The sequence below is a fragment of the Salvelinus alpinus genome, chromosome 1 (genome assembly GCF_045679555.1).
Source record: "Salvelinus alpinus chromosome 1, SLU_Salpinus.1, whole genome shotgun sequence".
Lineage (NCBI taxonomy): Eukaryota > Metazoa > Chordata > Actinopteri > Salmoniformes > Salmonidae > Salvelinus > Salvelinus alpinus.
The window spans coordinates 106,568,340-106,585,092 of record NC_092086.1 but is presented as its reverse complement, the minus strand read 5'-3'; the positions used below and the strand labels follow the sequence as shown (position 1 = coordinate 106,585,092).

Here is a 16,753-nt window from a genome sequence, read left to right as displayed (position 1 = left end):
ACCTTCATCTCCCCGTAGGAAACCCTTCATCTCCCTGTAGGAAACCCTTCATCTCCCCTTTGGCAACCTTCATCTCCCCGTAGGAAACCCTTCATCTCCCCTTTGGCAACCTTTCATCTCCCCGTAGGCAACCTTCATCTCCCCGTAGGCAACCTTTCATCTCCCCGTAGGCAACCTTTCATGTCCCCGTAGGCAACCTTTCATGTCCCCGTAGGCAACCTTTCATGTCCCCGTAGGCAACCTTTCATGTCCCCTTAGGCAACCTTCATCTCCCCTTAGGCAACTTTCATCTCCCCTTAGGCAACTTTCATCTCCCCTTAGGCAACTTTCATCTCCCCTTAGGCAACTTTCATCTCCCCTTAGGCAACTTTCATCTCCCCTTAGGCAACTTTCATCTCCCCTTAGGCAACCTTCATCTCCCCTTAGGCAACCTTCATCTCCCCTTAGGCAACCTTCATCTCCCCATAGGCAACCTTCATCTCCACTTAGGCAACCTAAAGCAAATAATCAGCAGTGTAATTTTAGAGAGAGTCAGTGAGCAGCAAAAGTTTGTGGGTAAACAGTCCACAAGAAACTGTTAACTGTAAATTGATTCATAAACCATAAGCATACTGTAGCAGATCGCCCTATTTGACAATGGTGTCAATATGTAGACTATAAAATAAATGAAAGCTTTGTTATCTCAGCCAATAGGCAATATTGCAGTGGGCCTCTCTCTTTCTCTCTTGTGCTCAACAGACAATGAGGGATGAGAAAAGAGAACATGTATTGTCTATCCTTTCATTTCATTAGATAGGCATTTTTTATTTCATAATTTGTCCACAGACAGTGACATTTTTATGCTTTGTTTCATAAGTCTCCAAGCATAAAAATCCACTTGCATTCCACTGCGTTACAATGCATTACACTGTTTCCTTTTTCTGCTACACTGGAACTGTGTTGTAATGATTTGGGCTCCCGAGTGTCGCAGTGGTCTAAGGCACTGCATCTCAGTGCTAGAGCTGTCACTACTGACCCTGGTTCGATTCCAAGCTGTATCACAACTGGCCAAGATTTGGAGTCCCATAGGGCGACGCACAATTGGTCCTGCGTTGTTAGGGTTTGGCTGGGGTAGACCGTCATTGTAAATAATAATTTGTTCTTAACTGACTCGCCTAGTTAAATAAAAATCTGTACAACACTGTGAAGGTTGGATTTCACAGCGAGGAGATAACAATGCAGAACTGATTTCTTGCCCAGAATGAGGCATTTTTATGAAGTGCCGATAAAGACCGGCTACTGTACAATATCTACAAAAAATTAACTGGACCTTTCAACACAAGAAAAAAATTATAATAATCAAATACAGCTTCAAAAGAAGAGAGCAGTAAGTGTACGTTTAAATTAGGCAGCATGCCGGCCTATTCCCTGCCGCTCTCAAAGAAAAAACAGGATTCTTATAAGAATACCCACTATGCATCAGCCAATGGGAATACGTTTCACACATTGATCAATTAACAAACAAGGGAAACCATTACATTATATACCTGTTCATATTATAAACATACATTTATTTCCATAGCACACACACTTCAATTAAGGTGCTACACCATGCATTAAGTACAAATTGAAGTTAGGGATATGAACATATACGCCCTGGGAATAAGCTACATCCGCATATCTCGTACCATGAAAAACCTTGCGCTCGAACCGACCCTCATTTCAATGTCAAATCTCTGACCAGGAAATGGATAGAACTCTTCAATCACAATAAACAAGGTAATAATTCAAATTTAGGTAGATTCAGCTTAACGTTTCATTTACTAAACATGATCACATTATAGAGGTAACTTCTGATTGTTACATACATGATAAGAAATAATAAAATGTTACTGCGTAGACACCACGGATTGGAACATATTCAAGGACAACAATGCCAACATACACGACTCCACAGACAGGTTCACATCCTAAATCAATTCATAGGAAGAGAACTGCATACCATCAAATATGTTTCTATTACACAGCAATGACTTGCCATTGTTCACTGGTGAGCTTAGGGCTCTCCGCAGTGCCAAAGAGGAAGACCACACGAGCAAGACCAGGGACCTCTATAGAGAGGCCAAGAAAAAGGTACCCTCATGAATTCAGCCAAACAGCAGTACAAAGACAGGATAGAGCAACAGCTCTCCAGCTAATTTTTATCAGCATGTTAAATGTGCAACCAGAGGGAAAAAAATTATAGACCATCTTTACTCCACACAGAGACGTGTACAAAGCTCTCCCTTGCAATCCATTTGGTAAATCTGACCATAACTCTATCCTCCTGATTCCTGCTTGCAAGCAAAAATTAAAGCAGGAAGCACCAGTGACTCGGTCTATAAAAAAGTGGTCAGATGAAGCAGATGCTAAACTACAGGACTGTTTTGCTAGCACAGGCAGATTCTTCTGATGGCATTGAGGAGTACGCCACATCAGTCACTGGCTTTATCAATAAGTGCAACGAGGACGTCGTCCCCACAGTGACTACGTACATACCCCAACCAGAAGCCATGGATTACAGGCAACATTCTCACTGAGCTAAGAGTACAGTTGCAGCTTTCAAGGAGCGGAACTCTAACACGGAAGCTTATAAGAAACCCCGCTATGCCCTCCGACGAACCATCAAACAGGCAAAGCGTCAATACAGGACTAAGATCGAATCGTACTACACCGGCTCCGACGCTCGTCGGATGTAGCACGGCTTGCAAACTATTATAGACTACAAAGGGAAGCACAGCCGAGAGCTGCCCAGTGACACGAGCCTACCAGATGAGCTAAATGACTTCTATGCTCACTTCGAGGTAAGTAACACTGAAACATGCATGAGAGCATCAGCTGTTCTGGACGACTGTGTGATCACGCTCTCCGCAGCCGATGTGAGTGAGACCTTTAAACAGGTCAACATTTACAAGGCCGCAGGGCCAGACGGATTACCAGGACATGTACTCCGAGCATGCGCTGACCAACTGGCAAGTGTCTTCACTGACATTTTCAACCTCTCCCTGTCTGAGTCTGTAATACCAACATGTTTCAAGCAGACCACTATAGTCCCTGTGCCCAAGAACACTAAGGTAACCTGCCTAAATGACTACTGACCCGTAGCACTCACGAGTGTAGCCATGAAATGCTTTGAAAGGCTGGTCATGGCTCACATCAACACCATTATCCCAGAAACCCTAGAGCCACTCCAATTTGCATACCGCCCTAACAGATCCACAGATGATGCCATCTCTATTGCACCCCACACTGCCCTTTCCCACCTGGACAAAAGGAACACCTATGTGAGAATGCTATTCATTGACTACAGTTCAGCGTTCAACACCATAGTGCCCTCAAAGCTCATCACTAATCTAAGGACCCTGGGACTTAACACCTCCCTCTGCAACTGGATCTTGGACTTCCTGACGGGCCGCCCCCAGGTGGTAAGGGTAGGTAACAACACATCCGCCACGCTGATCCTCAACACGGGGGCCCCTCAGGGGTGCGTGCTCAGTCTCCTCTTGTACTCCCTGTTCACTCATGACTGCACGGACAGGCACGACTCCAACACCATCATTTAGTTTGCTGATGACACAACAGTGGTAGGCCTGATCACCGACAATGATGAGACAGCCTATAGGGAGGAGGTCAGAGACCTGACCATGTGGTGCAAGGACAACAACCTCTCCCTCAACGTGATCAAGGAGATGATTGTGGACTACAGGAAAAAGAGGACCGAGCACGCCCCCATTCTCATCGACAGGGCTGTAGTGGAGCAGGTTGAGAGCTTCAAGTTCCTTGGTGTCCACATCACCAACAAACTAACATGGTCCAAGCACACCAAGACCGTCGTGAAGAGGGCACGACAAAACCTATTCCCCCTCAGGAGACTGAAAAGATTTGTCATGGGTCCTCAGATCCTCAATAGGTTTTACAGCTGCACCATCGAGAGCATCCTGACGGGTTGCATCACTGCCTGGTATGGCAACTTCTCGGCCTCCGACCGCAAGGCACTGCAGAGGGTAGTGAGTACGGCCCAGTACATCACCGGGGCCAAGCTTCCTGCCATCCAGGACCTCTACACCAGGCAGTGTCAGAGGAAGGCCCTAAAAATTGTCAAAGACTCCAGCCACCATAGTCATAGACTGTTCTCTCTGCTACCGCACAGCAAGCGGTACCGGAGGGCCAAGTCTAGGTCCAAGAGATTTCTAAACAGCTTCTACCCCCAAGCCATAAGACTGCTGAACAGCTAATCAAATGGCTACCCAGACTATTTGCATTGCCCCCCCCCCCCCCCCCCATACACTGCTGCTACTCTCTGTTATTATCTATGCATAGCCACTTTAATAACTCTACCTACATTTACATAATAACCTCAATTACCTCGACACCGGTGCCCTCGCACATTGACACATTGACTCTGTACCGGTACCCCCTGCATATACCCCCGCTATTTACTGCTGCTCTTTAAATATGACTTTTTGGGCGGTATTTTCTTAAAACTGCATTGTTGGTTAAGGGCTTGTAAGTAAGCATTTCACTGCAAGGTCTACACCTGTTGTATTTGCCACAAGTGACAAATACATTTGATTTGAAAAACACCTTTCGGACTCTTTATCCCTCCGCACTGGTGCGCCGCAAGGCTGCGTGCTCTCACCTCTACTCTACTCATTCGACACCAACGACTGCACTTCCAACAACGCATCTGTCAAACTACTAAAGTTTGCAGATAAAAACCACTCTGATCGGTCTCATCACCGACAGCGATGAGTCCATGTACCGTGGAGAGGTCGACCGGCTAGTCGCAATAACCTATAAGTCAACACAGAAAAAACTGTAGAAATGGTGGTTGACTTCAGAAAACGCCTCCCACCATCTCTCCCCCTCAAGATTGATGGCTCAGCACAGCTGAATTATTCAAATTCCTGGGCACAATCATCTCCCAAAACGTCAAGTGGGTGGATAACATCACAGCGGTCACCAAGAAGGCACAAAGGCATATGTATTACTTGCGGCAGCTGAAAAAATCTCCCTGACAATCCTGATCCGGTTTTACAGATCAGTCCATCCTCACCTCCTCCATCACCATCTGGTTTGGGTCTGCGTCTGCCTGCTGCACTATGCAATGGGGCAGGTAGCATTCTCCTGACATCCGCCAACCCCAGATTCGACCGTCGGACCGAGTCCAATGGCGGTGAGCCTTACACCACTCCAGCCGACGCTTGGCATTGCGCATGGTGATCTTAGGCTTGTGTGCTGCTGCTCGGCCATGGAAACCCATTTCATTAAGCTCCCAACAAACAATTGTTGTGCTGTTGCTTCCAGAGGCAGTTTGGAACTCGATAGTTAGTGTTGCAACCGACAGACAATTTTTACGCGCTACGCTCTTCAGCACTTGTTGGTCCCGTTCTGTGAGCTTGTGTGGCCTACTACTTCGTGGCTGAGCTGTTCTTGGTCCTAGACGTTTCCACTTCACAATAACAACACTTACATTTGACCGGGGCAGCTCTAGCAGGGTAGAAATTTTATGAACTGACTTGTTGGAAAGGTGGCATCCTATGACGGTGCCACGTTGAAAGTCACTGAGCTCTTCAGTAAGGCCATTATACTGCCAATGTTTGTCTATGGAGATTGCATGGATGTGTGCTCAATTTTACATACCTGTCAGCAAAGGGTGTGGCTGAAATAGCCGAATTTGAAGGAGTGTTCACATACTTTTGAATATATAGTGTATGAGCCGTCCTCCCCTCAGCAGCCTCCACTGGTATACCCACTGTACATGTGTATATCTGCTCATTCTCTTATAGCTCTATGCTCACTCTACCTAGTTGTATATAATGTATGCAAACTTTGTGTCAACTTCGCTGTCTGTGTTCTGTCTCTAAATGTTGTCTATCACTAGCAGCACCATATCACTAAGTAACATTCTGAGTATGTTGTCTATCACTAGCAGCACCATATCACCAAGTAACATTCTGAGTATGTTGTCTATCACTAGCAGCACCATATCACCAAGTAACATTCTGAGTATGTTGTCTATATCACTAGCAGCACCATATCACCAGGTAACATTCTGAGTATGTTGTATATCACTAGCAGCACCATATCACCAAGTAACATTCTGAGTATGTTGGATATCACTAGCAGCACCATATCACCAATCACTAGCGGCACCATATCACCAATCACTAGCAGCACCATATCACCAATCACTAGCAGCACCATATCACCAAGTAACATTCTGAGTATGTTGTCTATATCACTAGCAGCACCATATCACCAAGTAACATTCTGAGTAGGTTGGCTATATCACTAGCAGCACCATATCACCAAGTAACATTCTGAGTGTGTTCGATATTACTAGCAGCACCATATCACCAATCACTAGCGGCACCATATCACCAATCACTAGCAGCACCATATCACCAATCACTAGCAGCACCATATCACCAAGTAACATTCTGAGTATGTTGTCTATATCACTAGCAGCACCATATCACCAGGTAACATTCTGAGTATGTTGTCTATATCACTAGCAGCACCATATCACCAAGTAACATTCTGAGTATGTTGTATATCACTAGCAGCACCATATCACCAAGTAACATTCTGAGTATGTTGGATATCACTAGCAGCACCATATCACCAAGTAACATTCTGAGTATGTTGTCTATATCACTAGCAGCACCATATCACCAAGTAACATTCTGAGTATGTTGTATATCACTAGCAGCACCATATCACCAAGTAACATTCTGAGTAGGTTGTCTATATCACTAGCAGCACCATATCACCAAGTAACATTCTGAGTAGGTTGTCTATATCACTAGCAGCACCATATCACCAAGTAACATTCTGAGTATGTTGTCTATATCACTAGCAGCACCATATCACCAAGTAACATTCTGAGTATGTTGTCTATATCACTAGCAGCACCATATCACCAGGTAACATTCTGAGTATGTTGTCTATATCACTAGCAGCACCATATCACCAAGTAACATTCTGAGTATGTTGTATATCACTAGCAGCACCATATCACCAAGTAACATTCTGAGTATGTTGGATATCACTAGCAGCACCATATCACCAAGTAACATTCTGAGTATGTTGGATATCACTAGCAGCACCATATCACCAAGTAACATTCTGACTGTGTCAATGTAATTAGTGAATATCGGTGATTCTGATTCCGAAACGCTCAACAATGGGTTTCGGCGCAAAACCATATGCTGACGCTCCAAACTCAAACTCTAATACATGTTTCTCATATTTTACAGGTGATCAGCAACAATCAAGAGGACATTTCTAACCCACATCATTATCAATAAATAGATGTGCTTCTCATCAACTGTAAATCATCTGTAACTATACAGTAATAACTTAGTGTAGGAACTGTGTAAACTTGAACTAGCTAACTTTTCTAGGGTTCCATGGGTCAAAGTTCAGAGGCATGTACATAAGCCAGGCAGATCAATCATGAAGAATGTCTAAATGCTTTGCAAGTAGGTTTCCCTGACCCGAAAGTGCAACAATTTAGAAAAAAAACATTTGTCTTGAAGAAAAAACTGAGTGTGTGTTGCATTGTTGCCCTCCTGGCCTAGATCAGAAGAGAAAATCAGAATTAAAAAAACATTTGTTTTGGAGAAGAACAACATGGTGGTGCAGTGGATTGTGTGTTGCCCTGCAGTAGCTGAGGACTGTGGATAATGTGAACGAGGTGCCCCGTGCAGCCTGTACATCATCTCAGTGTGATGCCACAGTGATGGATGGGTCTGGCCTCTTGCTGCTGGGGGTGAGAGGAAAGAGAGGGGGGTTGGGTGGCAGGTCTGATCACTGCTCTGAGGCCTGGTGCACAGATGATGCAGGGCTGAAGCACACACAGAAACACACACAGACACACACACAGATACAGATGCACGCACGCATGCAGACATTTATGCACACACACACACACATACACCCCTCAGGGGCCTTGTGTATCTGCTGACAGCCTCTGATCCTCTGTGTGTGTGTGTGTGTGTGTGTGTGTGTGTGTGTGTGTGTGTTTCTTTTGGTGGCGTGTTGATAGTGCATCTGGAACACCAGAGAACACCAGAACACCAGAGTACCATGGACAGAGTTTTCTGTTTTCAAAGCATTGAAGCATTGTGTAAAACAGGATTAACACAATCAAGACATACCAGAATTTTTTTTTCCATGGCCGGATTATTACATTTCATCAGAAAAAAAAGCTAAATGTCTACTATCTTATATCTTGACATTTGAAGAGCTTGACTTTCCTTCCCCTCAGAGCTTTGTGGAGCTTCTTATCTTTTCTCAGAGCTGGTGTTTGTTTGTGAACCTAACGACCCTGGTTGCTGTAGCTGGTGCCTGGCGTCTCTCTAGCCTCTCTCCCACTGTTGTTGTTCTTATTGTTGTTCTAAAGTGAAGATAACCAACCTCCCACACCTCCTCACCTCCCACAGTCCTCTTCCCCTCCTCCTCCTTCTCACCCATCCTCCCCACCTCTCCTTCCCAGTTTTATGTGAGGTGGGTCTCTTGAGGCTCTGGGACCGGGGTCACCGGAGGTCACGACCTTGGGGTTGCTAGATGAGTGGACTCTAAATGTGCCGTCACACCTGCTCCAGTCCCACCAGAGAGTCACGGTTGTTCTTTTAAAATAATTAAGGGAGAAACTTGGCTTTTAACCCTAATATGTTTCATTACATTGGGATTACTCCAACACATGGTGGAATCCAACACATGAGGAGACCAAAAGCACTGCTTTTTGACACATTGCTTCCTTATCCGGAAGCCAGACGCACCAATGTATTGGAGGAAACCGTGTCCAACTGGCGAAACAAAGTAATTTTGCAGGTGCCCGGCCCACCACAAGGAGTCGCTAGAGCACAATTTGACAAGGAAATCCCGGCTGGCCAAACCCTCCCCTAACCTGGACGAGGCTGGGCCAATTGTGCGTTGCCTCATGGGTCTCCCGGTCAAGGCCGTGCTTTCAGTGTTGCGCGAATGCTGCCATCTATCCACAGTTTTTGGTTTGTTACATTTTAATCATCACAGTAGGAACAACATCCTCTATGCACTATCTGATGAGCCCAGTGACAGAGTCAGTGTAGTTGTCGATGTTATTTCCAGAGGTGACCCAGAACATTTCCCAGTCCACGTGATCGAGAAACAGTCCTGTAGCATGAATTCTGATTGGTCAGACCAACGCTGAACAGTCCTTATCACGGGTGCTTCTTGTTTAAATTTCTGTATATATGCGGGGAAGAGCAGAATGGAGGCGTGATCTGATTTGCCAAAGGGGGAGGGTCTTGTAGCTGTCATGGAAGGGAGAATAACAATGGTCACGCGTCCTCTCTCCACGTGTAACACAGGAGATGTGTTGGTGGAATTTCAGGAAATGTTTTCCTATAAATTCTACTAAGGTTTCCTGACCGCAAGATTGTCATATTTTACATTCAGCACAAAGGTTTTGATATTTCCAAACCAATTATTTGTCCGGTTAAATGATTGCAAGTGTATAGACATGAAACTCCTACAAAGCATTATAGTTGGCTGCTTTCCAAGCCAGTAATTGTGTCTACTGGCATACAGTGATGTTTGATAGAGGTTGTTTGGTATGCCTGAGCTAAACCCTTTCACAAGGTAATTTTTCTCAATGGCAAACATTACTCATCTGAGCTCTTAAAAGCTTTGTCAACACCAGTATATGGGATCTGTCAAGACATGGGATCAGCTTACAGTGGGCTAGGCCGCTTATTGGGACTGTGGACACACATGGTCTTGATTATTTTACCTGATGTCTTGTTACAGTCAGTAGATACTAGACACTACATACTATTCCCTGGACACACATGGTATTGTTTATTTTACCTGATGTCTTGTTACAATATTTACATGTTGACTGTTTGTGGAGTCTCATGAAGTCATATTTAGTCATATTTTTCAGTTCTCGTATTTCTTTTCTGGGACTGCCATACCATATTGATGTAACCTCTCAAAGAAAACCTTCATGATATCTATACTCTTAGAAAAAGGGTCCTATCTAGAACCTAAAAGGGTTCTTTGGCTGTCCCCATAGGAGAACCCATTGAAGAACCATTTTTGGTTCTAGGTAGAACACTTTTGTGTTACATGTCGAACCCTCTCCACAGAAGGTTATACATGGAACCTAAAAGGGTTCTCCTATGGGGACAACCGAAGAACAATTCTGGAACACTTTTTTCTAAGAGTGTAGTTTCTAGTTCTCAGTAACAAACAACAAGCTGCTTGCTTCCAGTGTTTCATGTGAGCCAATAAAAGACAAGACAGTAGACAGTGGGTCAGCCCGTCAGACAGCCAGTAAAGGAATGTGTTTTTTTAGGCTCCAAGTATGGAGGGAGACGTTCAGAGTGAGATCTTCTGGGAGATCTGGGGCTTCTGCCAGGGGATGCTCTGGATTTACGACCGACCAAGCAAAGGGGGAGAAGAGACCCTCAATGCCAGGGCCAGGGTTAAGGGGACTGAGTGGCAGCCTGTCTGTTGGACAAAGCTTGACCATCACTCCTTCTCTCACTCCACTGGTATACCCTGACCTGGGTTCAAAATGATTTCAAATACTTTTATTGAACTTGCCTGGAGAGACAGATGGGCGGGTTTGCACTTTTGGGACTATTCCATTGGTTCCATTGAATGAGGCATGCTGGAGTTCACTGAATGAAAATAAATGACGATCTCATTTTTGGAATATACAGTGCATATTAAATTAGCAGCGGTTGCAAACATCTACTGTATCTGCATAGTGAACTACTTATAGAGGATGATGCTGCTATGGGAGAGATTCAGACTGTCGGGCTGTGGGTTCAGTTCAGACTGGCTCCTCTTCTCCAGACTCATAAATACAGCCAGACCACTAATGTCTTCAGACAAACTGCCCAGCCTCCACCCCTTCACTCATCTTCAAACAGCCAATGAATTAGCTCTTTAATCAAATCAGCTGCAGCAGCATTCCATACATAAAGGAACCTTCAGACAGTGAAAGAAATTAAGAGTTAATTTACAAAATGCTATATGCACCAATTTTTTATATATATATATTTTTCACCAGAAATGATTGCTTATGGATATTTTGTGTGTAAAATGTATCTATTCTCAGATTTTTTATTCATAGATTTAAGACAGTGTTTTTTATTTTGCTAAACGCTATATATCCATTGTTTAGCTGGAATGGAATGTTCGTATCCTGTATATTTGACTGTGATATGTGATTGTCTCACCTAGCTATCTTAAGATGAATGTACTTACTGTAAGCTGCTCTGATAAGAGCATATGCTAAATGACTAAAACAAATGAAAAAAGTTTTACATTGATGTCACAAATGTATAATTTTTACATTTCTTTATAAAAAATTTACTTATTTGTTACATTTGTGTAAAACCTAGCATTATTTGTCTCTGAAATGAAAACCAGTGAATCTGTCACGTTCTGACCATAGTTCTTGTGTGTTTTACTTGTTTTAGTGTTGGTCAGGACGTGAGCTGGGTGGGCATTCTATGTTGTGTGTCTAGTTTGTCTGTTTCTATGTTTGGCCTAATATGGTTCTCAATCAGAGGCAGGTGTTTTGTGTTGTCTCTGATTGGGAATCATATTTAGGTGGCTTGTTTTGTGTTGGGGTTTGTGGGTGGTTGTTTCCTGTCTTTGTGTTCATTTCACCAGAGAGGACTGTTTCGGTTTGCCACGTTTGTTATTTTGTAAGTGTTCACGTTATCGTCTTAATTAAATCATGTTGAGCACAGACTACGCTGCGTCTTGGTCCGATCCCTGCTATACCTCCTCTTCAGACGAGGAGGAAGGCTGCCGTTACAGAATCCAAGATTTTAAACAAATACATGTCTGTCATTGAACAACCGCATGACATCAATAGATAGTAAAAAAACACACCAATCTATTTGATAATTTCTTGAAATAAAAAAGCAAATTTACCATCTTTTTGGAATGAAACCCTAAAAATGTATTGTCACGACTTCCGCCGAAGTCGGTCCCTCTCCTTGTTCGGGCGGTGTTCGGCGGTCGACGTCACCAACCTTCTAGCCATCACTGACCCATTTTTCATTTTCCATTGGTTTTGTCTTGTCTTCCTTCACACCTGGTTCCAATCCCATCAATTACATGTTGTGTATTTAACCCTCTGTTTCCCCTCATGTCCTTGTCAGAGATTGTTTTACTGTATGTGATTGTGCTAGTATGTGTTGGTGTGCGACGGGTTTTTGTTATTTTTGTATATTTTGGTTTTTGGAGTTTGGTCAGCACTCATTAAACGACTCTGTTTATACCAAGTTCGTTCTCCTGCGCCTGACTTCCCTGCCACCAACACGCACCCATTACATGTATACTGTTGGTGGAGAGATGGGTGATACACTGTGGAGAGGGAGATACACTGTGGTCCTATTTACACCTGCTGATATACGGCGATGGGAACAATCTCACTTCTCTAAAGAATGCTGAGGATTCGCTTCTCTGTGTATTTTTGAGTGCGTTCCCTCAAATTTCAGTTGAAAGGCATAAAACATTACTCCTTGATTGCATATGTGAACAGATGTACAGATGTTCAATGAACACCCTTTGTAAGTATCATACCACACACATCTGTGAGTAACATGAATACGTGAATGTACACAATGTGTTATTACGAGTCGGCTACATAAGCCCTACTGTACATACCATAAATTGATTAGCGACATTGAGACTGACAAAAAAAACATAATGACAGAATCTGAGATATAAGAAACAATCTGTAATGTATGAATACACACTCTTGTGTATCATGTTCTGCCTGATGTGTTACAACCACCGTGGCTAAAGATTATGAGCAAGAAGACCACCATAAATAATCCCTCGACACCTTCATCCTCAAGAACAAACATCACTGTAATCTACATGTCCAAGAGCTTTGTGTGTCCATTCTGTATAAGAGTTAGAACATCAGTGTGTGCGGTCGGATTGTGTGCGTGTGTTCTTACATTCATATGGCTAAGCATATCCGCGTGTTTTCAAGTGTCCAGAGTAAGTTGACTTGTCCCAGTCCCACACACCCCTGATTGAAGCCAGATGAGCTCTCCTCGAGGTCCCAAACCAAAAGCACCTGTACTCCCATCTCCGTTAGGAATTTATACGGTTCAAATGCCGCCACTACAATAACCACATGTGGGCCCCTGGGCCACGCTGGAGCGGCACTCCTAGCTTAACATGGGATTTCTGAGTATGGTCCCAACCAGTAGGTTCCAGCCAAGCCCCCCTCATTCATAAACAATCAGGCAGCTCACAGAGGTAGACAAGGTCATTGATTGGTTCAATACTCAGGACGAGTAGCTCGGACAATAACCACTAAACAAAGCTCCTCACAAATGCATTATTCCAAGGAGGGGAGGGGTGAGGGAGGGGGCATGGAACTGATGAGATATGAGTTATCCCACTACTATAGATGTGTTCCATCTGAACTAAAGAAGTCTAGGGTCAGATTCATTAGGTCATGGAACGGAAAATGTTTTGCAGCAGAAAATGTAAAAGTAGTCTCTCCCTGTTAACTTCTGTTTACTTCCATTTGGTGTTTAATGAACTGGGTCTGAGTATGCAGTCAGTGGTCTGTGGGGAGAGGACCCAGAGCCTAAGTAGGGAGACTCTTGGTCTTTGCACCAAATGGCACCCTATTCCCTATTTACGGACCCTGCTCAAAAGTAGTGCACTAACTGGGGAATAGGATACCATTTGGGACGCAAACTTGGTGTGATGTGATAGCGGCTAATGTGAGCCTCTAACTCAATTCTCTAATGACGGTCACGAGCCGGTGACGAGCCGATGTCACATGTGAGCGTAGGAATCTGAGAATAAGAGGGACGCTCACACTGTTGACTTTACAGTAACAGAGGAGCATTTCAAGGTTTCAGACCCAGTCCCAGGCTGCGCCCCAAATGGCAACCTATTCCCTATGTATTGAACTACTTTTGACCAAGGCCCATAAGGCTCTGATCAAAAGTAGGCCATTATATGGGGAATGGTGCCATTTAGGAAGCAGACCCAGTCTCAAATACATTGTTGGTACTTTCCCCCCTTTTAGAACTACAGGAACATGACCTGAGAAGTTAATTCAGTACTGCTGGACTTATAACTGAGTGTTCAGTCACAAGTCACTGCGGGACTTCCCACACCAGCAACAGGCATATCTGTTTTCAAATACACACCGGTACAAAATAGGCTTTAAAAGTGTCTGAAAATTAAATGAGTTCATATTGATAAGCCCAGAGTTCCAAATGTGCAAACTTTCAATAATTGGTCTTTGGAATATTGAAAATGAAATTATATTGATAATTTATTACATCACCGGCAGTGTCAGAAATCCTACACCTGGTTGCGTGACATGAGGTCTGGCTTTGGACTAACACCACACAGGAACTCCATTTAATTCACTTCAGATTACTTATTATTACTGTAGGTACTTACCCATTTTATCTCAGCACTGATTGTATTCCGAAATACAAGACATCACAATTTAGACAAAAACCAAAATTGTTGATAAATATATTCCTACATAGTGCCTTCAGAAAGTATTCACACCCCCATTGACTTTTTCCAGATTTTGTTGTGTACCAGGCCCCACAAAACATCATAATGTCAGAGAGGAATTATGTTTTTCAACATTTTGACAAATTACTTAAAAATGAAAAGCTGAAATGTATTGAGTCAATAAGTATTCAACCCCTTTGTTACGATAAGCCTAAATAAGTTCAGGAGTAAAAAATGAACAAGTCACATAATAAGTTGTATAGACTCACTCTGTGTGCAATAATAGTGTTTAACATCGTTTTTTCATGACTACCTCATCTCTGTACCTGTAACGGTTTTCTTCCATTGGTGAAGGAGAGGACCAAAATGCAGCGCGGCTAGTGTTCAACATATTTAATAAACAAAGAGACGAATACGTGAACACTATACAAAATACAAAATAACAAATGTGAAAACCGAGACAGACCTATCTGGTGCAGAACACAAACACAGAGACAGGAAACAACCACCCACAAAATCCCAACACAAAACAAGCCACCTATATATGATTCTCAATCAGGGACAACGATTGACAGCTGCCTCTGATTGAGAACCATATTAGGCTGAACACAGAAACAGACAAACTAGACACACAACATAGAAATGCCCACCCAGCTCACGTCCTGACCAACACTAAAACAAGCACAACACATAAGAACTCTGGTCAGGACGTGACAGTACCGCACATAGTCAATTATCTGTAAGGTCTGTCAGTTGAGCAGTTTTTTTTTTTTTTATCCATTTGAGTTCAGTCTGTAACACAATAAAATTTGGAATAAGTCAAAGGGGTCTGAATACTTTTTGAAGGCACAGCAAAAAGCAATCCAAGCAATCCGTCCCCTCGCCCCGACACGGGCGCGAACCAGGGACCCTCTGCACACATCAACAACGGTCGCCCACGAAGCATCGTTACCCATCGCGCCACAAAGGCCGCGGCCCTTGCAGAGCAAGGGGAAACCCTACTTCAGGTCTCAGAGCAAGTGACGTAACCGATTGAAATGCTATTAGCGCGTACCCGCTAACTAGCTAGCCATTTCACATCCGTTACATGTGTGCCTGTGGGACGCGCACAGGAACCTGAATAGTGGACACACACAAGTTAAAACATGCGCGCGCGACAGACTGTTCGCTTGTAGGTTAATAAACTGGTGATAACATGCATATTCAGAGAAAATATCACCTACCGAGTGCTGTCGTTAATTTCAAATATTGCATTTGCCGGAGCATCTTGGAATAATCAGTTTCCACGGCGGCTGGAGCTGGTATTCTTCGACCCTTCCCGTCAGACGCGCAATATTCAACTGAAGACAGAACTCTCTAGAGGCGTGAGGGGTGATTGAAATAATCTGAGAATTAGTCTGGCATTTCCTGCATGCTAGCATCTGCGTTTGAAGTATTTTAAATTTACAAGAGGAACCCTGTAACTGTCACTTAAAGACGGGCATTTATTCCGTTTTTAAAAATAAGTGTTATTATTCTCCTGGTCTCCCGGCACATCACTGCTCCATATCCTCTTCTGCTGCGTAGGCTACTGTGTGGAGTGGACGGTGCCGGGAGAAGAAGTCAGGACCCAAGACTTCAGTTCACCCTGATATCATAGGCACTGAGTGTGTGGGAGTTGGCTTGCCAAGTCGACCCATGGGAAAATCTTACCATGCAAATAAAACCAGTGACAGAGACGTCCGACTCTGGAAATAATAGCGGTTAGTTATTTTGGAATGGGGAATCGCTACCAAACCAATTTGTCTTGGAAATGTCAACCTTTTTTGCCAGTACTCCACCACCACCAGTGTTGTGTTCCATACCCTATTTCAAAAGATATTCATTTGCTACAACTTGTGGAATTAGGGGAAAATAGCAGGTGCCCCCAGCCCTATACCTAATACTTCACATTTAAATAGGCAACTGGCAACATTTTTTCTTTAACCCTTATTTTACCAGGTAGGCTGACTGAGAACACATTATCATTTACAGCAACAACCTGGGGAATAGTTACAGGGGAGAGGATAAATGAGCCAATTGTAGACTGGGGATGATTAGGTGACCATGATGGTATGAGGGCCAGATTGGGAATTTAGCCAGGACACCAGGGTTAACACCCCTACTCTTACAGTAAGTGCCATGGGGATCTTTAGTGCCACAGAGAGTCAGGACACCAGGGTTAACACCCCTA

At 43.7% G+C, this 16,753-nt stretch overlaps 1 protein-coding gene across 3 annotated transcripts in view; it reads right to left on the bottom strand.

Annotated features, from left to right (window-relative positions):
* The window catches only part of itga1 (integrin, alpha 1), a 75,111-nt gene extending 58,932 nt beyond the window's left edge, over positions 1 to 16,179 (bottom strand). For 2 of the 3 annotated variants that reach the window (XM_071339648.1, XM_071339657.1), the window contains exon 1: positions 15,765 to 16,176. In XM_071339648.1, coding sequence (XP_071195749.1) covers positions 15,765 to 15,807 — 43 coding nt within the window. In that variant the 5' untranslated portion in view covers positions 15,808 to 16,176. Of the gene's footprint in view, positions 1 to 15,764 lie in introns of all 3 variants that reach the window. The other variant, XM_071339664.1, reaches the window with a different exon arrangement.
* Positions 16,180 to 16,753: the final 574 nt, after the last annotated feature.